Source organism: Lissotriton helveticus, chromosome 1_1 (assembly GCF_964261635.1).
Source record: "Lissotriton helveticus chromosome 1_1, aLisHel1.1, whole genome shotgun sequence".
Lineage (NCBI taxonomy): Eukaryota > Metazoa > Chordata > Amphibia > Caudata > Salamandridae > Lissotriton > Lissotriton helveticus.
The window spans coordinates 65,300,611-65,324,462 of NC_136057.1; the positions used below are offsets into that span (position 1 = coordinate 65,300,611).

Consider the following 23,852-nt stretch of genomic DNA (forward strand, 5'->3'; position numbering starts at 1 on the left):
GTCATTGTTCTACATTCTGTCCATCAACTGTGTTTTTTGTAATTTTCACCCCGAGTGGGCTGGGTATGCTCAGACGTGAGTCCCAGGCTCTCCACACCACTGGAGTCAAGCTATCCAGGCTGAATGAAGGCTGATAGCCAGAAACCGGTCCTTGGATGCTTGATTCCGGTCTGGGAAAGACAGGGCTTGGCAGTTCGGACTGTACTTTTCCCATGAGGCAAAGGGTCAGAGCTGATTTGCATATAGCCAGTGTCTAACCCAGGGTGGTGTGGAGTGAAAAAAACGATGGATTTAGGCCCAGATCCTTGTACTGGGGTGAATGTATGACATTGTTCTACATTCTGTCCATCAACTGTGTTTTTTGTAATTTTCACCCCGAGTGGGCTGGGTATGCTCAGACGTGAGTCCCAGGCTCTCCACACCACTGGAGTCAAGCTATCCAGGCTGAATGAAGGCTGATAGCCAGAAAGCGGTCCTTGGATGCTTGATTCCGGTCTGGGAAAGACAGGGCTTGGCAGTTCGGACTGTACTTTTCCCATGAGGCAAAGGGTCAGAGCTGATTTGCATATAGCCAGTGTCTAACCCAGGGTGGTGTGGAGTGAAAAAAACGATGGATTTAGGCCCAGATCCTTGTACTGGGGTGAATGTATGACATTGTTCTACATTCTGTCCATCAACTGTGTTTTTTGTAATTTTCACCCCGAGTGGGCTGGGTATGCTCAGACGTGAGTCCCAGGCTCTCCACACCACTGGAGTCAAGCTATCCAGGCTGAATGAAGGCTGATAGCCAGAAACCGGTCCTTGGATGCTTGATTCCGGTCTGGGAAAGACAGGGCTTGGCAGTTCGGACTGTACTTTTCCCATGAGGCAAAGGGTCAGAGCTGATTTGCATATAGCCAGTGTCTAACCCAGGGTGGTGTGGAGTGAAAAAAACGATGGATTTAGGCCCAGATCCTTGTACTGGGGTGAATGTATGACATTGTTCTACATTCTGTCCATCAACTGTGTTTTTTGTAATTTTCACCCCGAGTGGGCTGGGTATGCTCAGACGTGAGTCCCAGGCTCTCCACACCACTGGAGTCAAGCTATCCAGGCTGAATGAAGGCTGATAGCCAGAAACCGGTCCTTGGATGCTTGATTCCGGTCTGGGAAAGACAGGGCTTGGCAGTTCGGACTGTACTTTTCCCATGAGGCAAAGGGTCAGAGCTGATTTGCATATAGCCAGTGTCTAACCCAGGGTGGTGTGGAGTGAAAAAAACGATGGATTTAGGCCCAGATCCTTGTACTGGGGTGAATGTATGACATTGTTCTACATTCTGTCCATCAACTGTGTTTTTTGTAATTTTCACCCCGAGTGGGCTGGGTATGCTCAGACGTGAGTCCCAGGCTCTCCACACCACTGGAGTCAAGCTATCCAGGCTGAATGAAGGCTGATAGCCAGAAACCGGTCCTTGGATGCTTGATTCCGGTCTGGGAAAGACAGGGCTTGGCAGTTCGGACTGTACTTTTCCCATGAGGCAAAGGGTCAGAGCTGATTTGCATATAGCCAGTGTCTAACCCAGGGTGGTGTGGAGTGAAAAAAACGATGGATTTAGGCCCAGATCCTTGTACTGGGGTGAATGTATGACATTGTTCTACATTCTGTCCATCAACTGTGTTTTTTGTATTTTTCACCCCGAGTGGGCTGGGTATGCTCAGACGTGAGTCCCAGGCTCTCCACACCACTGGAGTCAAGCTATCCAGGCTGAATGAAGGCTGATAGCCAGAAACCGGTCCTTGGATGCTTGATTCCGGTCTGGGAAAGACAGGGCTTGGCAGTTCGGACTGTACTTTTCCCATGAAGCAAAGGGTCAGAGCTGATTTGCATATAGCCAGTGTCTAACCCAGGGTGGTGTGGAGTGAAAAAAACGATGGATTTAGGCCCAGATCCTTGTACTGGGGTGAATGTATGACATTGTTCTACATTCTGTCCATCAACTGTGTTTTTTGTAATTTTCACCCCGAGTGGGCTGGGTATGCTCAGACGTGAGTCCCAGGCTCTCCACACCACTGGAGTCAAGCTATCCAGGCTGAATGAAGGCTGATAGCCAGAAACCGGTCCTTGGATGCTTGATTCCGGTCTGGGAAAGACAGGGCTTGGCAGTTCGGACTGTACTTTTCCCATGAGGCAAAGGGTCAGAGCTGATTTGCATATAGCCAGTGTCTAACCCAGGGTGGTGTGGAGTGAAAAAAACGATGGATTTAGGCCCAGATCCTTGTACTGGGGTGAATGTATGACATTGTTCTACATTCTGTCCATCAACTGTGTTTTTTGTAATTTTCACCCCGAGTGGGCTGGGTATGCTCAGACGTGAGTCCCAGGCTCTCCACACCACTGGAGTCAAGCTATCCAGGCTGAATGAAGGCTGATAGCCAGAAACCGGTCCTTGGATGCTTGATTCCGGTCTGGGAAAGACAGGGCTTGGCAGTTCGGACTGTACTTTTCCCATGAGGCAAAGGGTCAGAGCTGATTTGCATATAGCCAGTGTCTAACCCAGGGTGGTGTGGAGTGAAAAAAACGATGGATTTAGGCCCAGATCCTTGTACTGGGGTGAATGTATGACATTGTTCTACATTCTGTCCATCAACTGTGTTTTTTGTAATTTTCACCCCGAGTGGGCTGGGTATGCTCAGACGTGAGTCCCAGGCTCTCCACACCACTGGAGTCAAGCTATCCAGGCTGAATGAAGGCTGATAGCCAGAAACCGGTCCTTGGATGCTTGATTCCGGTCTGGGAAAGACAGGGCTTGGCAGTTCGGACTGTACTTTTCCCATGAGGCAAAGGGTCAGAGCTGATTTGCATATAGCCAGTGTCTAACCCAGGGTGGTGTGGAGTGAAAAAAACGATGGATTTAGGCCCAGATCCTTGTACTGGGGTGAATGTATGACATTGTTCTACATTCTGTCCATCAACTGTGTTTTTTGTAATTTTCACCCCGAGTGGGCTGGGTATGCTCAGACGTGAGTCCCAGGCTCTCCACACCACTGGAGTCAAGCTATCCAGGCTGAATGAAGGCTGATAGCCAGAAACCGGTCCTTGGATGCTTGATTCCGGTCTGGGAAAGACAGGGCTTGGCAGTTCGGACTGTACTTTTCCCATGAGGCAAAGGGTCAGAGCTGATTTGCATATAGCCAGTGTCTAACCCAGGGTGGTGTGGAGTGAAAAAAATGATGGATTTAGGCCCAGATCCTTGTACTGGGGTGAATGTATGACATTGTTCTACATTCTGTCCATCAACTGTGTTTTTTGTAATTTTCACCCCGAGTGGGCTGGGTATGCTCAGACGTGAGTCCCAGGCTCTCCACACCACTGGAGTCAAGCTATCCAGGCTGAATGAAGGCTGATAGCCAGAAACCGGTCCTTGGATGCTTGATTCCGGTCTGGGAAAGACAGGGCTTGGCAGTTCGGACTGTACTTTTCCCATGAGGCAAAGGGTCAGAGCTGATTTGCATATAGCCAGTGTCTAACCCAGGGTGGTGTGGAGTGAAAAAAACGATGGATTTAGGCCCAGATCCTTGTACTGGGGTGAATGTATGACATTGTTCTACATTCTGTCCATCAACTGTGTTTTTTGTAATTTTCACCCCGAGTGGGCTAGGTATGCTCAGACGTGAGTCCCAGGCTCTCCACACCACTGGAGTCAAGCTATCCAGGCTGAATGAAGGCTGATAGCCAGAAACCGGTCCTTGGATGCTTGATTCCGGTCTGGGAAAGACAGGGCTTGGCAGTTCGGACTGTACTTTTCCCATGAGGCAAAGGGTCAGAGCTGATTTGCATATAGCCAGTGTCTAACCCAGGGTGGTGTGGAGTGAAAAAAACGATGGATTTAGGCCCAGATCCTTGTACTGGGGTGAATGTATGACATTGTTCTACATTCTGTCCATCAACTGTGTTTTTTGTAATTTTCACCCCGAGTGGGCTGGGTATGCTCAGACGTGAGTCCCAGGCTCTCCACACCACTGGAGTCAAGCTATCCAGGCTGAATGAAGGCTGATAGCCAGAAACCGGTCCTTGGATGCTTGATTCCGGTCTGGGAAAGACAGGGCTTGGCAGTTCGGACTGTACTTTTCCCATGAGGCAAAGGGTCAGAGCTGATTTGCATATAGCCAGTGTCTAACTCAGGGTGGTGTGGAGTGAAAAAAACGATGGATTTAGGCCCAGATCCTTGTACTGGGGTGAATGTATGACATTGTTCTACATTCTGTCCATCAACTGTGTTTTTTGTAATTTTCACCCCGAGTGGGCTGGGTATGCTCAGACGTGAGTCCCAGGCTCTCCACACCACTGGAGTCAAGCTATCCAGGCTGAATGAAGGCTGATAGCCAGAAACCAGTCCTTGGATGCTTGATTCCGGTCTGGGAAAGACAGGGCTTGGCAGTTCGGACTGTACTTTTCCCATGAGGCAAAGGGTCAGAGCTGATTTGCATATAGCCAGTGTCTAACCCAGGGTGGTGTGGAGTGAAAAAAACGATGGATTTAGGCCCAGATCCTTGTACTGGGGTGAATGTATGACATTGTTCTACATTCTGTCCATCAACTGTGTTTTTTGTAATTTTCACCCCGAGTGGGCTGGGTATGCTCAGACGTGAGTCCCAGGCTCTCCACACCACTGGAGTCAAGCTATCCAGGCTGAATGAAGGCTGATAGCCAGAAACCGGTCCTTGGATGCTTGATTCCGGTCTGGGAAAGACAGGGCTTGGCAGTTCGGACTGTACTTTTCCCATGAGGCAAAGGGTCAGAGCTGATTTGCATATAGCCAGTGTCTAACCCAGGGTGGTGTGGAGTGAAAAAAACGATGGATTTAGGCCCAGATCCTTGTACTGGGGTGAATGTATGACATTGTTCTACATTCTGTCCATCACCTGTGTTTTTTGTAATTTTCACCCCGAGTGGGCTGGGTATGCTCAGACGTGAGTCCCAGGCTCTCCACACCACTGGAGTCAAGCTATCCAGGCTGAATGAAGGCTGATAGCCAGAAACCGGTCCTTGGATGCTTGATTCCGGTCTGGGAAAGACAGGGCTTGGCAGTTCGGACTGTACTTTTCCCATGAGGCAAAGGGTCAGAGCTGATTTGCATATAGCCAGTGTCTAACCCAGGGTGGTGTGGAGTGAAAAAAACGATGGATTTAGGCCCAGATCCTTGTACTGGGGTGAATGTATGACATTGTTCTACATTCTGTCCATCAACTGTGTTTTTTGTAATTTTCACCCCGAGTGGGCTGGGTATGCTCAGACGTGAGTCCCAGGCTCTCCACACCACTGGAGTCAAGCTATCCAGGCTGAATGAAGGCTGATAGCCAGAAACCGGTCCTTGGATGCTTGATTCCGGTCTGGGAAAGACATGGCTTGGCAGTTCGGACTGTACTTTTCCCATGAGGCAAAGGGTCAGAGCTGATTTGCATATAGCCAGTGTCTAACCCAGGGTGGTGTGGAGTGAAAAAAACGATGGATTTAGGCCCAGATCCTTGTACTGGGGTGAATGTATGACATTGTTCTACATTCTGTCCATCAACTGTGTTTTTTGTAATTTTCACCCCGAGTGGGCTGGGTATGCTCAGACGTGAGTCCCAGGCTCTCCACACCACTGGAGTCAAGCTATCCAGGCTGAATGAAGGCTGATAGCCAGAAACCGGTCCTTGGATGCTTGATTCCGGTCTGGGAAAGACAGGGCTTGGCAGTTCGGACTGTACTTTTCCCATGAGGCAAAGGGTCAGAGCTGATTTGCATATAGCCAGTGTCTAACCCAGGGTGGTGTGGAGTGAAAAAAACGATGGATTTAGGCCCAGATCCTTGTACTGGGGTGAATGTATGACATTGTTCTACATTCTGTCCATCAACTGTGTTTTTTGTAATTTTCACCCCGAGTGGGCTGGGTATGCTCAGACGTGAGTCCCAGGCTCTCCACACCACTGGAGTCAAGCTATCCAGGCTGAATGAAGGCTGATAGCCAGAAACCGGTCCTTGGATGCTTGATTCCGGTCTGGGAAAGACAGGGCTTGGCAGTTCGGACTGTACTTTTCCCATGAGGCAAAGGGTCAGAGCTGATTTGCATATAGCCAGTGTCTAACCCAGGGTGGTGTGGAGTGAAAAAAACGATGGATTTAGGCCCAGATCCTTGTACTGGGGTGAATGTATGACATTGTTCTACATTCTGTCCATCAACTGTGTTTTTTGTAATTTTCACCCCGAGTGGGCTGGGTATGCTCAGACGTGAGTCCCAGGCTCGCCACACCACTGGAGTCAAGCTATCCAGGCTGAATGAAGGCTGATAGCCAGAAACCGGTCCTTGGATGCTTGATTCCGGTCTGGGAAAGACAGGGCTTGGCAGTTCGGACTGTACTTTTCCCATGAGGCAAAGGGTCAGAGCTGATTTGCATATAGCCAGTGTCTAACCCAGGGTGGTGTGGAGTGAAAAAAACGATGGATTTAGGCCCAGATCCTTGTACTGGGGTGAATGTATGACATTGTTCTACATTCTGTCCATCAACTGTGTTTTTTGTAATTTTCACCCCGAGTGGGCTGGGTATGCTCAGACGTGAGTCCCAGGCTCGCCACACCACTGGAGTCAAGCTATCCAGGCTGAATGAAGGCTGATAGCCAGAAACCGGTCCTTGGATGCTTGATTCCGGTCTGGGAAAGACAGGGCTTGGCAGTTCGGACTGTACTTTTCCCATGAGGCAAAGGGTCAGAGCTGATTTGCATATAGCCAGTGTCTAACCCAGGGTGGTGTGGAGTGAAAAAAACGATGGATTTAGGCCCAGATCCTTGTACTGGGGTGAATGTATGACATTGTTCTACATTCTGTCCATCAACTGTGTTTTTTGTAATTTTCACCCCGAGTGGGCTGGGTATGCTCAGACGTGAGTCCCAGGCTCTCCACACCACTGGAGTCAAGCTATCCAGGCTGAATGAAGGCTGATAGCCAGAAACCGGTCCTTGGATGCTTGATTCCGGTCTGGGAAAGACAGGGCTTGGCAGTTCGGACTGTACTTTTCCCATGAGGCAAAGGGTCAGAGCTGATTTGCATATAGCCAGTGTCTAACCCAGGGTGGTGTGGAGTGAAAAAAACGATGGATTTAGGCCCAGATCCTTGTACTGGGGTGAATGTATGACATTGTTCTACATTCTGTCCATCAACTGTGTTTTTTGTAATTTTCACCCCGAGTGGGCTGGGTATGCTCAGACGTGAGTCCCAGGCTCTCCACACCACTGGAGTCAAGCTATCCAGGCTGAATGAGGGCTGATAGCCAGAAACCGGTCCTTGGATGCTTGATTCCGGTCTGGGAAAGACAGGGCTTGGCAGTTCGGACTGTACTTTTCCCATGAGGCAAAGGGTCAGAGCTGATTTGCATATAGCCAGTGTCTAACCCAGGGTGGTGTGGAGTGAAAAAAACGATGGATTTAGGCCCAGATCCTTGTACTGGGGTGAATGTATGACATTGTTCTACATTCTGTCCATCAACTGTGTTTTTTGTAATTTTCACCCCGAGTGGGCTGGGTATGCTCAGACGTGAGTCCCAGGCTCTCCACACCACTGGAGTCAAGCTATCCAGGCTGAATGAAGGCTGATAGCCAGAAACCGGTCCTTGGATGCTTGATTCCGGTCTGGGAAAGACAGGGCTTGGCAGTTCGGACTGTACTTTTCCCATGAGGCAAAGGGTCAGAGCTGATTTGCATATAGCCAGTGTCTAACCCAGGGTGGTGTGGAGTGAAAAAAACGATGGATTTAGGCCCAGATCCTTGTACTGGGGTGAATGTATGACATTGTTCTACATTCTGTCCATCAACTGTGTTTTTTGTAATTTTCACCCCGAGTGGGCTGGGTATGCTCAGACGTGAGTCCCAGGCTCTCCACACCACTGGAGTCAAGCTATCCAGGCTGAATGAAGGCTGATAGCCAGAAACCGGTCCTTGGATGCTTGATTCTGGTCTGGGAAAGACAGGGCTTGGCAGTTCGGACTGTACTTTTCCCATGAGGCAAAGGGTCAGAGCTGATTTGCATATAGCCAGTGTCTAACCCAGGGTGGTGTGGAGTGAAAAAAACGATGGATTTAGGCCCAGATCCTTGTACTGGGGTGAATGTATGACATTGTTCTACATTCTGTCCATCAACTGTGTTTTTTGTAATTTTCACCCCGAGTGGGCTGGGTATGCTCAGACGTGAGTCCCAGGCTCGCCACACGACTGGAGTCAAGCTATCCAGGCTGAATGAAGGCTGATAGCCAGAAACCGGTCCTTGGATGCTTGATTCCGGTCTGGGAAAGACAGGGCTTGGCAGTTCGGACTGTACTTTTCCCATGAGGCAAAGGGTCAGAGCTGATTTGCATATAGCCAGTGTCTAACCCAGGGTGGTGTGGAGTGAAAAAAACGATGGATTTAGGCCCAGATCCTTGTACTGGGGTGAATGTATGACATTGTTCTACATTCTGTCCATCAACTGTGTTTTTTGTAATTTTCACCCCGAGTGGGCTGGGTATGCTCAGACGTGAGTCCCAGGCTCGCCACACCACTGGAGTCAAGCTATCCAGGCTGAATGAAGGCTGATAGCCAGAAACCGGTCCTTGGATGCTTGATTCCGGTCTGGGAAAGACAGGGCTTGGCAGTTCGGACTGTACTTTTCCCATGAGGCAAAGGGTCAGAGCTGATTTGCATATAGCCAGTGTCTAACCCAGGGTGGTGTGGAGTGAAAAAAACGATGGATTTAGGCCCAGATCCTTGTACTGGGGTGAATGTATGACATTGTTCTACATTCTGTCCATCAACTGTGTTTTTTGTAATTTTCACCCCGAGTGGGCTGGGTATGCTCAGACGTGAGTCCCAGGCTCTCCACACCACTGGAGTCAAGCTATCCAGGCTGAATGAAGGCTGATAGCCAGAAACCGGTCCTTGGATGCTTGATTCCGGTCTGGGAAAGACAGGGCTTGGCAGTTCGGACTGTACTTTTCCCATGAGGCAAAGGGTCAGAGCTGATTTGCATATAGCCAGTGTCTAACCCAGGGTGGTGTGGAGTGAAAAAAACGATGGATTTAGGCCCAGATCCTTGTACTGGGGTGAATGTATGACATTGTTCTACATTCTGTCCATCAACTGTGTTTTTTGTAATTTTCACCCCGAGTGGGCTGGGTATGCTCAGACGTGAGTCCCAGGCTCTCCACACCACTGGAGTCAAGCTATCCAGGCTGAATGAAGGCTGATAGCCAGAAACCGGTCCTTGGATGCTTGATTCCGGTCTGGGAAAGACAGGGCTTGGCAGTTCGGACTGTACTTTTCCCATGAGGCAAAGGGTCAGAGCTGATTTGCATATAGCCAGTGTCTAACCCAGGGTGGTGTGGAGTGAAAAAAACGATGGATTTAGGCCCAGATCCTTGTACTGGGGTGAATGTATGACATTGTTCTACATTCTGTCCATCAACTGTGTTTTTTGTAATTTTCACCCCGAGTGGGCTGGGTATGCTCAGACGTGAGTCCCAGGCTCTCCACACCACTGGAGTCAAGCTATCCAGGCTGAATGAAGGCTGATAGCCAGAAACCGGTCCTTGGATGCTTGATTCCGGTCTGGGAAAGACAGGGCTTGGCAGTTCGGACTGTACTTTTCCCATGAGGCAAAGGGTCAGAGCTGATTTGCATATAGCCAGTGTCTAACCCAGGGTGGTGTGGAGTGAAAAAAACGATGGATTTAGGCCCAGATCCTTGTACTGGGGTGAATGTATGACATTGTTCTACATTCTGTCCATCAACTGTGTTTTTTGTAATTTTCACCCCGAGTGGGCTGGGTATGCTCAGACGTGAGTCCCAGGCTCGCCACACCACTGGAGTCAAGCTATCCAGGCTGAATGAAGGCTGATAGCCAGAAACCGGTCCTTGGATGCTTGATTCCGGTCTGGGAAAGACAGGGCTTGGCAGTTCGGACTGTACTTTTCCCATGAGGCAAAGGGTCAGAGCTGATTTGCATATAGCCAGTGTCTAACCCAGGGTGGTGTGGAGTGAAAAAAACGATGGATTTAGGCCCAGATCCTTGTACTGGGGTGAATGTATGACATTGTTCTACATTCTGTCCATCAACTGTGTTTTTTGTAATTTTCACCCCGAGTGGGCTGGGTATGCTCAGACGTGAGTCCCAGGCTCGCCACACCACTGGAGTCAAGCTATCCAGGCTGAATGAAGGCTGATAGCCAGAAACCGGTCCTTGGATGCTTGATTCCGGTCTGGGAAAGACAGGGCTTGGCAGTTCGGACTGTACTTTTCCCATGAGGCAAAGGGTCAGAGCTGATTTGCATATAGCCAGTGTCTAACCCAGGGTGGTGTGGAGTGAAAAAAACGATGGATTTAGGCCCAGATCCTTGTACTGGGGTGAATGTATGACATTGTTCTACATTCTGTCCATCAACTGTGTTTTTTGTAATTTTCACCCCGAGTGGGCTGGGTATGCTCAGACGTGAGTCCCAGGCTCTCCACACCACTGGAGTCAAGCTATCCAGGCTGAATGAAGGCTGATAGCCAGAAACCGGTCCTTGGATGCTTGATTCCGGTCTGGGAAAGACAGGGCTTGGCAGTTCGGACTGTACTTTTCCCATGAGGCAAAGGGTCAGAGCTGATTTGCATATAGCCAGTGTCTAACCCAGGGTGGTGTGGAGTGAAAAAAACGATGGATTTAGGCCCAGATCCTTGTACTGGGGTGAATGTATGACATTGTTCTACATTCTGTCCATCAACTGTGTTTTTTGTAATTTTCACCCCGAGTGGGCTGGGTATGCTCAGACGTGAGTCCCAGGCTCTCCACACCACTGGAGTCAAGCTATCCAGGCTGAATGAAGGCTGATAGCCAGAAACCGGTCCTTGGATGCTTGATTCCGGTCTAGGAAAGACAGGGCTTGGCAGTTCGGACTGTACTTTTCCCATGAGGCAAAGGGTCAGAGCTGATTTGCATATAGCCAGTGTCTAACCCAGGGTGGTGTGGAGTGAAAAAAACGATGGATTTAGGCCCAGATCCTTGTACTGGGGTGAATGTATGACATTGTTCTACATTCTGTCCATCAACTGTGTTTTTTGTAATTTTCACCCCGAGTGGGCTGGGTATGCTCAGACGTGAGTCCCAGGCTCTCCACACCACTGGAGTCAAGCTATCCAGGCTGAATGAAGGCTGATAGCCAGAAACCGGTCCTTGGATGCTTGATTCCGGTCTGGGAAAGACAGGGCTTGGCAGTTCGGACTGTACTTTTCCCATGAGGCAAAGGGTCAGAGCTGATTTGCATATAGCCAGTGTCTAACCCAGGGTGGTGTGGAGTGAAAAAAACGATGGATTTAGGCCCAGATCCTTGTACTGGGGTGAATGTATGACATTGTTCTACATTCTGTCCATCAACTGTGTTTTTTGTAATTTTCACCCCGAGTGGGCTGGGTATGCTCAGACGTGAGTCCCAGGCTCTCCACACCACTGGAGTCAAGCTATCCAGGCTGAATGAAGGCTGATAGCCAGAAACCGGTTCTTGGATGCTTGATTCCGGTCTGGGAAAGACGGCTTGGCAGTTCGGACTGTACTTTTCCCATGAGGCAAAGGGTCAGAGCTGATTTGCATATAGCCAGTGTCTAACCCAGGGTGGTGTGGAGTGAAAAAAACGATGGATTTAGGCCCAGATCCTTGTACTGGGGTGAATGTATGACATTGTTCTACATTCTGTCCATCAACTGTGTTTTTTGCAAGCCCACTAGCGGCATTTGGATTTACATGCCCTGGGCTTACTCAGTGCACTGTACTAAGGTCTGACAAGGAGACCATATGTCCAATCATGGAACCACTAATCAATACATCAATTTACAGTAGGGACCGGAGGTCCGGTACTGCACCTGTCTGCTTAAGGATGCGATGCCCCACACAGATAAACAGGTACGACCCAGCGTACTAAGAAGTAGTACGCCCCGCAGGCCTGAACTGCGCCTCGCCCCGTGAGCTGCTCAAGACCCCGGATCGCCGCAACCCTCCACCGCCCCACTCACCTGCCTCGCACCTCGAGGGAGCTCCGAGCCGGATACTTCTATGGAGAACCGCCGGCCTCGTCCCGGGTCCGCCCTCATTAATGGTTGAGCCTGAAACGCCTCGGACAATCCACCAAAGGTACACGTGAACTCAGTCCCGAGTTCACATCGGATCCAGGGTCCGCAACGTTTGTTTTCCCTGTCGTCCGTCACTGATCTACACTCAGCGTACCTTACTAAACCAAGAACACTTAAGAACTTTTGCCTATTTACATCTGTTGGCTCAATCGTTAAACGTTATATAGTCTTGTGATAGTCCTGCATATCTTTTATATAAAGTATATGTATTTTTGATACAACTTACGACTGGTGTCCGTTTGTGGTGGGTCATTGGGTTTACTGTATGTGATCATAAATGCTTAACTAACTATCGCCCTGAAGTTTAGCCTTGACTGCTCTCGCCACGCAACCTAGAGGGTGAGCATGGGTTATTCTGATGGAGTAGTTCCCTTACCCTGACTAGAGGAGAGGGTCCCCGTTTGTTGCAAGTGCATACGTGTGCCAACCGGAGACCCCCGATTCTTACATTGGTCGCAGCGGATGTGATTCGAATTTGCATTTATGATTTATGTACAGTGAATTCCTGATCACCACATAGTGAGAGCAGACCTATAACGAAGCCACAGATTTATCGTCTTTGAATTCTTGTCAAGAAATCTCCAACCATTGAAGTCATGCCTGGCTCACTCTCCGCCAACAAAGCAGCCTCTATCATCTCAGGAGTAGATGATGTCGACTGGGAAGGACTCGAAAACTGCCTAGTAGAGCAGTTGAAAGGCTACTGCAAGAAGTTCACAGTGTCCCACTCTGGATGCACCAAGAAAATCCAATTCATCAAGGCGCTGAAGGCCTGGAAGGAATCTAGAGAACCAGAGAACCAGCTGGTGGTGGATCCACCAGATAGCCTGGTCGAGGTGAACGGAGTCCTGTCGTCGGACGAGCTAGCAGACAAGGCCGCAGCCAGAGCACATGAAGTGGAAATGGTGAAATTGAACGGACAGATGGAGATGGAAAGGCAACGTTTGGCAATGGAAGAAAGAAACTCCAGTTAGACCATGACATGAGAGTAAAGAAGTTGGAGCTGAAAGCTCAAAGTTTGGGAACAACTCCCCCCTGGTGGCAGCACAACGTCGGTACAGGTAGAGTCAAGGGTCTACGTACTGAAAGATGTAGTGAAGGAGTACTTTAAGGGGGATGACATAGGGCAGTGGTTCCGGGCGTACGAGTTAGCCATGTCCTCCCACCGGGTCCCTGACAAGGTTTGGGGAGCTGGATTGTGGGGAGGGTTCCTTACCGAGGGGCGGGATACCCTGCTAGATCTTCCCTCCGAAATGTGCAATTCCTAACCACATATGAAAGAGGCCTTAGTAACCAGGTTTGGGTTAACCCTGGAGATTTATCGTCAGAGGTTTAGGGGTTGTACCAAGATTGCTGGGGGTACGTATGTGGAGTATGTGACCTTTTTCTGCAGAGCGCTGGATGGTTGGGTGAAGGGTAGCAAAGTAGCTGATTTTCAAGGGCTTCTTGATTTAATGGCGTGGGAGCACTTGTCGAGTAATTGTTTTCCTGAGCTACGCCAGCACCTGATCGATAGCAAGCTGTCCAACCCGAGGAAGCTTGCTGAGGAAGCGGACCGCTGGCTCAGCACCAGGGTCCACAAGGGTCCATTGGGAGACTCAGCCAAAGGTGGGCAGGGTCCCAAGCAGAAGAGTGGGGGGACAGGGGAAAACAGAAAGGGTTCCAGAGAGGCCCCCAAAGTAATCCCCAAGGGAACCAAGGGAAAGGTTCTCAGCCTCCTCCACCCCGAAGCAGACCGGGGCCCCGACAGGTAGACCTGTTCAGAGAGGGCCCATCACCTGTTTTAGGTGTGGCGACTTGGGTCACGTTGCCAGTGATCCAAAGTTTCGCCTATTTGGAAAACCCGCACCCACTGGTGCTCCACCCCGGCAACTGGCTAATGTTAATTTTGGGGAGGAAGTAGCAATCCAAAGGGGTGGGGATCCCGTTCCGATGACCCTAGTCTCGCTAGGAGACAGTGAGATGGTCCCCGAAAACTACCTACCCACTAACACTAAAAAATATGGGCTATAGTGACCATCAATAGTAAGAAAGTGGAGGCTCTTCGAGATACAGGAGCCAGTGTGACTGCGGTGAGGCAGCACCTGGTGTCTCAAGAGCAGGTCGTACCCCATGCCTACTGCAGGGTTTTCAATGCTGACAACTCAGAGAGCCACTGTCCAGTGACTCAAGTTCCTTTTGAGTGGGGGGGAGGTCTCAGGTACTCTGCAAGTCGCTGTGAGGATCTCCATGCCTGTAGATTGTTTGCTAAGGAACGATTTGGAGAACTCCCCTTGGGGAAAGGTGGAGAAAACGACTCATCTGCGGATGGTGGGTCTACCCGACTGGGCATGTGTGACCACTCGGTCAATGGCAGCCAGTAGGGGTGTTGAAGAGGTCCTGGAGCCTGAAGGAGAGGCTCAGGAGCTTTTTAATTTTTCCCACAGACAGAATTGTTTGCGCCCTGATGAGATTCCAGGAAATCACTCACTGGAATCGAAACACGTCGGCCTGTTAGAAAGGATTTATTGTGATCCATTCCCTTATACCAGCATTTTTTGCTGACGGCAAAAACTCTCAAATTAACTTTGCTTCTTTTTCTACCTTTCTCTTTCTTTTTTCATTTGTGCTTTAATCGCCTTTTACAGTGGTAAATGTATTGTTATTTGTTGCACATGGTTGAAATGTTCTGTTTGTTTTAAAATCATCACTCATTTTGTTTTTTGACAGTTTTTTCAAGCAAAACTAGTAATATATTTGTATAGTGGAAGAACATGATACTCATGATGTAAATATGTCACGTAGGAATGTGTCTTTTTTTGTGTTTAATCCGTCTTTTTGAATTTTTGATTAATTGAAAAGTCAATCTGGTAAAAATAAAAATACCTTGTTGAATACGACTGGTTGCGTGTTCAACTTTCCTTGATTGTGGATTTAAATGTAGGTGATGAGGCAATTTTTGGTATGGTAGTGTAAAATAAGGTTCAGCCTCCTCACCCGTCCCCAAGGGCCTGGCTCCTGTTGTTTTCCTGGCTTTAGAGAGAAGGCACAGGGGGCGCGGACAGCCGGCCCCGAAGAGGGGGATGCCCTGGAGCCTACCGGGGAACAGATTGCCGAACTGGGGGACCTGCCTGAGCTGACCCATTGGCAGCAAGAAGGAGGTCCCTCCAGGGAGGAATTCTGCAAGGAGCAGAGAGAGTGTCCTTCTCTCGTAGGTATGCGGCAGCAGGCTGCAAACCAAGCCAATGGTGTTCAGTCTGGAAAACACTTAGTCTACTGGGAGAACGACCTCCTGTATTCCGAGCCAAAGGTTGCTGAACCTGGGTCAGCCCGTGCGCTGGTGGTACCCCAGAAGTTCAGAGCCTTCCTACTGGGGCTGGCTCACGATGTTCCGTTAGCAGGACATTTGGGGATGGACAAGACCTATGACAGGCTTGTCACCCACTTTTATTGGCCCCAAATGCACAGGAGCTCAGACGCTCACTGTAGAACGTGCCAGACTTGCCAGCCAAGTGGTAAGAGTGGAGGGAAGCACAAGCCTCCCCTCCAGCCATTCCCAGTCGTCAGTACCCCATTCCAGCGAGTGGGAATTGACATTGTGGGGCCTCTGGACCCCAAGACAGCCATGGGCAACAGGTTCATCCTGGTCTTGGTGGACCATGCCACCCGGTACCCTGAAGCCATCCATCTGAGGACAGTGACGGCCCCCGTGGTGGGAAAAGCACTGATGGGAATTTTCTCCCGAGTGGGATTCCCTCTAGAGGTGGTGTATGACAGAGGCACCAATTTCATATCGAAATATATGAAGTCCCTTTGGCAAGAGTGTGGTGTAACCTACAAGTTCACCACCCCTTACCATCCCCAAGGAAACGGGTTGGTTGAGAGATTCAACCGAACTCTAAAAGGCTTGATCATGGGCCTAGAAGGACCGATGAGGCGTAAGTGGGACTCTTGCCATGCCTTCTCTTCGCATACCGAGAGGTGCCACAGAAGTCGCTCGGTTTCAGTCCCTTTGAGCTTTTGTACGGTCACCCGGTCAGAGGACCACTGAGTCTGGTTTGGGAAGGCTGGGAGCAATCTCCCATGAAACCTCCCCAGAGTGTATATAGCTACATGCTGGCCTTCCGAAACCAGACCAGGCGATTCAGGCAACTTGCTGAGGCTAACCTGGAAGCCAGCCAGGAGGAGATGAAGCGGTGTTACGACCAGAATGCCACTCTGGTAGAGCTTCAGCTTGGACAAAAGGTGTGGGTCTTGGCCCCAGTTGAGCCTTGTGCAATTCAGGATAAGGGGACAGGACCATTTGAGGTTGTGGAGTGCAAGAGTCCTGTCACCTACCTGGTGAACTTGCAATCTCCCAGGAACCCTTTGAGAGTCCTACATGTTAACCGCCTTAAGCCCTACTTGGAGAGGTCCGAAGTGGGCATGCTGTTGGCAATCGATAACGGGATGGAGGAGGAGACCGAGCCTCTTCCTGACCTCTTGGTAGCCTCAGAGAACTATGGGTCAGTGGATGGAGTTAACCTCTCACCCACACTGACCCCTGAACAACGGAATGACTGCCGCCAATTGCTGTGGCACTTTCCTGATCTGTTCTCCCTGGTTCCGGGTATCACAGAATGGTGCGTCCATGATGTGGACACGGGAGACAGTTTACCTGTAAAGCACAAGGCTTACTGGGTAACTGACAGGGTAAGAGCCTGCATCAAGGAGGAGGTCTCGAAGATGCTTGCTCTTGGGGTGGTTGAGTCATCCAGCAGTCCCTGTGCCAGCCCAGTGGTCTTGGTCCCGAAGGCTGCGATGCCGGGAGCCACACCTGAACTCTGGTTCTGTGTGGACTATCGAGGGCTCAATTCAGTCACAAAGACTGACGCGCACCCCATCCCCAGAGCTGACGAGCTCATCGATCGGTTGGGGGCTGCCCGGTACCGCAGTACGTTTGATTTAACGTCTGGGTACTGGCAGATCGCCTTAACTGACGGGGCCAAAGAGGGGTCGGCGTTCTCAACCCCCGATGTGCATTTCCAGTTCCGGGTTATGCCATTTGAGATGAAGAACGCCCCTGCCACCTTTCAGAGATTTGTCAACCAGGTGTTGGTTGGACTGGATGAGTTCAGTGCCGCTTACCTGGATGACATCGCGGTGTTCAGCAGCACATGGGAAGAACACCTGCGACATCTCTGGGAAGTGTTGACAGCGCTGCGCAAGGCAGGCCTCACGATCAAGGCAAGCAAGTGTCAGATCGGGCAGGGTTCCGTGGTGTACTTGGGACACCAAGTTGGGAGCGGCCAGGTGGCGCCCCTTCAGCCCAAGATTCAAACCATCCTAGCTTGGGAAGCCCCCAAGACCCAAACAGAGGTCAGGGCCTTCCTAGGACTCACCGGGTACTACAGGAGGTTTGTCAAGGGATATGGCACCATCGTTGCCCCCTTGACAGAGCTGACTTCGAAGAAGCAGCCCGGGAAGTGATCTGGACTGACGCCTGTCAGAAAGCATTCGACACCCTGAAGACTGCCATGCGCCTGTGCTCCTGGCTCCTGATTTCTCCAAAGAGTTCCTAGTACAGACAGATGCTTCTGAGCATGGGGTAGGGGCTGTTCTTTCACAGATGACTGAGGAGGGCTGTGATCAAGCTGTAGCCTTCATCAGTCGGAGGTTACTTCCACGGGAACAGAGGTGGAGTGTGATAGAGCGAGAAGCTTTCGCTGTGGTCTGGGCATTGAAGAAGCTAAGACCCTACTTGTTTTGGTCTCACTTCAGACAGACCACAGGCCCCTCAGATGGTTGATGCAAATGAGGGGTGAGGACCCAAAACTGTTGAGGTGGTCCATCTCCCTACAGGGTATGGACTTTACGGTGGAACATTGTCCTGGTGTAGACCACGCCAATGCTGACGGTGTATCTAGGTGCCACAGTGCAAGTGCTCCCAATGTAAAGTGTACCCGTAATTGATTTCCATGATTGGCTTATTTGGTTTACAGTCAGTCCCCAGTAACGTGCACCAGGAGTGCCAGGGCTTGTAAATACAAATGCTGCTGGTGGGCTTGCAGCGCTGGTTGCGCAACCCACAGAAGCGGCTCCGTAAGATGTGTCTTGGGTCTGCCATTGCAGAACCCGCGTACAGTCCCGTACTGTCATGCTGACTGCGCAAGTGCACACACTCGCCAGTCCCGAAACCTTCCCTTAACTTCATATCAGTCACCCTTATGGTAGGCCCACGGGCAGGGTGCATTGTAAGCATAAGGTAGGACAAGCCCTGAAGTGTGTGGCATGTCCTAATAGTAAATTACAGCCATTTTCCGTTTTTCACTATTGAAGGACTACCTGTTCTCATAGGCCAGAGTGATCTGCCGGAATTATTACACGCTATAGAGCCGGCAGGCTCAGGGAACACGGTGGCACGTCGAGTTTAGTATGCCTAAACTCAGAATAATAAAATACTTCCTTTCGCAAGGTTTATTTTAATATCCTGTGTTTGCGAATGCTACTTTTAGAAAGTTAGCATTCGCTCGCCTGACTATTTCAGCCCGCCTCTGCCAGGATGTTTATCTGCTGTCTGGGTAAGTATGAGTGGCAGGGCTGGGGAATTCCCGGGGACGGTCGGGGCTCCAAGGTGGTGAATAGAGTACTTACACCAGGATGGGTGGGCGGAGTAGTCCTTGACTCTGAATAGGGTTGTGCTCCACCACCACAATGCTGACTCCACCTCCTGCGGAGCGTCTGATGTCCCTGCCCTGCACCCTGAAAGAAGACTGCAGCTTCCTGTCAACTGAGTGCTCCAAAACCGTGTTGAACCAGGCTCAGGCCCCCTGGCCTGCAAAGAGAAAAGAACTTGAGTATAAAGGTAGTAGCCAGGCTCCTAAGAAATTAGATCCAGTTTTACCACAACGAACCTCTGCCTGACTAGAAGGACCAAGAAGAAACTGAAGGACTGGCCTGCAGTGGTGCCTTGCTGAGGACGGAGAGGAAAAGACCGTCAGATAACGTTTGCCTTCTACCTCCCAACTACTGTCTCTCCTACTACCTCCTAACTCCGTCTGACTACCGCTTCCTTCGTACCTATTTACATGACTCATATGCTCATGTCTCTGGCCTCTTTCTCTCATATCATCGTGTGACCACATTCCCTCTCTTTTTTCTTCTCCTCTGCCGAATCCTCCCATTACCCTTTCCCAACACCGCGTCCTTCCACTCCTCCCTTTCCACGTCTCTCCCTCCACAGCTTCAACACACTGCCCTCCCTTAACTTCTCACGTGACCTGATTTACCTCTCTTCCTTTGCCCAATACGCCTCCTCTCAATTTCCCTTCCCCCCACCCAGGACCTTTCACTATCTAAACATGGTCACAACAATACAGCCCCCAGGCAGGAGATACGTGCCTCTGTTCAAACCTTATGCACCTCATGCAACCTTCCCCCCTCTCCGCTCCTACTCTTTCCAGCTTCTGTCCTCTGTCCTCATCTCTCACATGCCCTTGCCCTTTGTTCCCTACCCTATTTTTCTGTGAACCTTAGACGGATGGGTGGATGGATGGATGGGTTTTTATTTAGCGCAATATCACCGCCAGGTCTCAAAGCGCTTTGCATTGGGAACCCGTCCTGGTTATCCCTGGGTATCCCCAAGGTGAAAGCCAGGCATCCCGCCGCGGGGGGCCGTTGTGGAGATTAAGCAAGCTATTGCCCAGAGTTGCAGAGTGTGAACCTGTGATTCAAGTAGGCACCAAAGCGAGAATTACCGAGTCCGTGGACATTTTGGGCTCAAGACCCTGCCGTGTCGGTAATTGAACCTTGGTCCCGGGCCTGATCTCAGCGTCCGGGTCTGCCTGCTCTAACCAGTGAGCCACACTTAGACAGACTTCCTTTCGCCTCTATGGTTGTCTCTTCCCTTATCCTCACTCCTCTCGTCCCCTACCCCCACTACTTTCTCTCGCCTTTCACTCCTCCCCTAATTGTATTGCTGATTGTTTTATTTAATGTTTACTTGTTGATTTTCTTTTAGTATATTGTTGAACCACATTGTTGCACTTCCTTGTGTCTCTCCTATTGTCTCCTACCGCATCCTCCCTCTATTTATGGCTCTCCCTCCCTCCTCTCTCAATGTTTTGAGACTGAACTATTTTGTCTGATGCCTGATGGAGCTACTTGGTTTAGCTATAGGGGAGATGGGCCGTGGATTCTCTCCTTGGTCGTCACTTACCCAGTCGGTCTTTAGGCAGACTTCTTTTCGTCTCTCCTTATTGTCTCTTCCCTAGCTCTTATCCTCTCTCCCCTGAATCTCTCCCCTTGCCTGCTACTCTGCCTAACCCCTGTCCTTTGTGCCCTATGACTAAGCACTCCTTCTCCCCTTGTTGGGGAAAGATCCACTATTTATACTCCGGAGTCTCAGCGAACCCGCTGAGTGAGTCCACTGCGCCAAGGGAGCCACTCACACTTGAGGTATGGTATGGCACCCCTTGCCAAAGCACCCCCTCTCCCCTTTTTGGGGAAGGATCAAGTATGTAGGCCTTGGAGTCTCAGAGACCTCTCTGAGAGAGTCCACTGCATAAAGGGAGCCTCTTGCAATAGAGATAGGAAAGGGATACCACTTCCACTGGGTTCACAGCTTACTGGACTTTGGACGTTGCCTTGACTCGTCTACCGGTTTGTGTCCCCGTCACCCTTCCCCTCTTCTCCCCATGCTGTGACTCTCACCCTCCCCTCCACTCCTCTCTCCCACCTTCATTATCTGTCTATTTGCCCTACTCGATCCCCCCCTGAATCTCTCACCTTGCCTTCTTTTCCCCTTACGTATTTGTGCTTATTGTTTATCTCGTTTGTATTAGGCCTGGCCCTTACAAGTGACCAGGACTCCAACATGCACTACGAAAATTCAATTGAGTACGTTCAGCATTTTGATATAATCTTATCTGTGCATTTAATTTGAATTACAATTCATCACAATTTTATAATCCTACATATACAAGTCAAAGGTAATTTTGCGTCAACAAGTAATTAGATTTTCATGATATCAAGACATCAATAAAATGCGATCAAAACACAACATTCTTTGGCAAAATTCTTGCGAAAACCCAATGCATTTCAGGGCTTAAGCCCCTTCGTCAGGGGGCTGTAGACAAAAGAAAAGTGAAAGAAAAAAAGAAGAAAGAAAGGAAACAATGGTTACTCTTGATGTCTTTAGAGGGTTCTATGTTTTGTTTTAATCATAACTAGTGATTTGTGCTGCCTGTCTTACCTCAAGTTCGAGGTGTTTCAATCAGTCTAGAGGTGCACGATCTGTAGTTTCACTACAATCGGTCTAGAGTGGGAGAAGAACCTTATTGTCAAAAGTGTCTTAAAAGGAACGTGGCTGTAAAGAAAGGCTGTTGCCATAGAGAAAACGGGACTTTCAAGTTTTTGATTCCCATACCTGAGTCTGAATTATTGAATACGTATCTGCAAAAAACAGAAATAAATAAATAGAAGGAATTGTTTTACCAATTTTGAGCTTGGTCAGTTATAATACGTGTTAAATCTTAAGGTGTTTAACGCTCACCTGTCTTCGTTGTGCTCACGCGTTAGGGAGGTTGCTTTAAGGGAAAAATGAAGGAAAAAATAAGAATAAAGAGTCCATTGAACATCGATATGTTTGTTCAAGGTTTATGGGCGCATTTGCAAAAAAGAGGACCAGGGTAAGTTTTTACCGGCGAGCCGTCTTTCAGTTGACTAACGGTCTCGCTTTTCAAGTTTGCTCGTTTTTAACTGTGAAAACAGGAATACAGGAATACGCGTTAAATCAGCGTCTTTCTGTATAAGCTCGATAACAGCAAAATTGCTGAAAGCTTCAAGAATTGAACGAAAAGTTTAAAGCTTACCGTTTTCTAACAACGAAACTGCGCGTATCGGCGTCTCCGGTCGAGGATGGCGATCAAAGACAGTCATTCCCGTTTATAGTCCTTTTTCGAGTGCTTACATGTTACCTCTAGCAGTTTGGCGATAGAAAGAGGACTAGCGTATTTTGCTTGTTGGGAAAGCGGCCATATTTGCGTCTCGACTTATTCGATCTATGCTATGAGGGAGGATATGTTGTTTGTTGTTTTAAAGGGGTAACCTCAACTTAAGAAGTACAAGAAAGGAAAAGACAAAAGAATAAATTAAACATATCAGAATGGACATCAGACAATCTGAACATTTTTTTTTCTCGTTATTCTATAATTCCTCTCAAGTCAGTTGTGATAATGTGTGTGACATGTGAAATTTCACTATCGCCCTAATGATATATGTGTATGTACACGAACATAGTTTTATTTGTGCATTCCTTAAACAAGTACGTGTGAGTCCATGGTGTTGTAGATCAGTAATCGTGGATTAGAATCCCTTAAGTTCTTGTTTACTCCCTATAAAAAGCAGCTCATTTCCAATTTGTCATTCAACCCACTTGGGGTAAGTGTCTGTAGTTTGCGTATCCAGAAGGTCTCCCTCTGGAGGAGGATTTTAGCATTGTCTATTCCTAGTCGTTGCGGGATCTGTTCAATAATTTGAAATCTTAGTTGTACTATAGTGTGTCCTGCTTCCATCCAGTGCTTTGCTATTGGTGAGGTAGAGTTCTTATTTCGAATTCGACTTTTGTGCTCTGAGAGCCGTAGCTTCAATTTTCTGTCCGTTTTACCAATATACTGTAGTCCACATGGGCATTTGATGGAGTAAACTACATGTTCCGAATTGCAATTCGTAGTATGCCTCAATTGAATTTTTTCTCCAGTGCGTGGGTCTGATAGGAGGTTGCCTGGTATAACATTATTGCAATTCTTTCAATTATAACATCGGGTAGTTCCTTTGTAAGTTTCACTTCGTTCAGAGTACGGCTCCTGTTGAGCTGGTTTATTCAAGAGCTCTTTTAAGTTTTGTGCTCTTTTATAAGCAAACAGTGGTTTTTCAGCAAACAGTGTTCCAAAGTCATTTTCAATCTGCAGTAGTTCCCATCTTTTCTGGATTAGAGGGAAAAAAAACGAGACGAGGAAAAGGAGAAGGAAAAGGAAAGAGAGAGGAAAACGGGTCTACGGAGTCAGACCAAAACCTCGTGATTAACATTTCACACTATTCTTTGTCTAAATTTGAAGAAAATCTACTGAATAAAGGCACCACTTTTGTGAGTACTTACCGTACAAATGAGCTAGAAACGGAAGTAGCTTTCTTCAAATTCATGAGGATCCTACGACTAAAATATTTTTTTACAATAGTGAATCCTATAGAAACAGAAGACAACTCCACGATCAGGTTTAAACCTACAAGTACCTTTTTAGCTCCAATTTCCCACAAAAGTCTTGACAATTTCGAAACTTTAGTAAAAGCAGACATGAACAAAATTCAGTACAGGAGTAAACTTAACAACTTAACCAGAGCTGAACACAGTGCTCTGCAAACCTTGGCAAAAAACTCATCAATCGTAATCCAAAGGGCGGACAAGGGAGGAGGAATAGTCATAATGGATACGGACTTCTACACAAGAAAGGGCAATGAACATGTTCAGGATGGCAATACATACGCTAAAGTAGATCAAGACCCGACCACAGGAATAGCGTCAGTACTGGATAATATTCTCGAAAAAGCTGAAGAGTTAAGTTGGATCAACAATACAACTAAACGTTATCTTAAACAAGCTTTTCCCAGGAGACCAAGGATGTATTTTTTGCCCAAAATTCATAAGGATCAACGTAACCCTCCCTTCAGACCGATTGTATCTGGA

The 23,852-nt window shown here is 48.8% G+C and overlaps 1 protein-coding gene across 1 annotated transcript in view; it reads left to right on the forward strand.

Annotated features, from left to right (window-relative positions):
• Positions 1-23,852, forward strand: part of LOC144758378 (uncharacterized) — a 687,536-nt gene that overhangs the window by 193,660 nt on the left and 470,024 nt on the right. Inside the window, 1 exon segment of the mRNA XM_078646424.1 lies at positions 12,727-13,120. Coding sequence (XP_078502550.1) covers positions 12,727-13,120 — 394 coding nt within the window.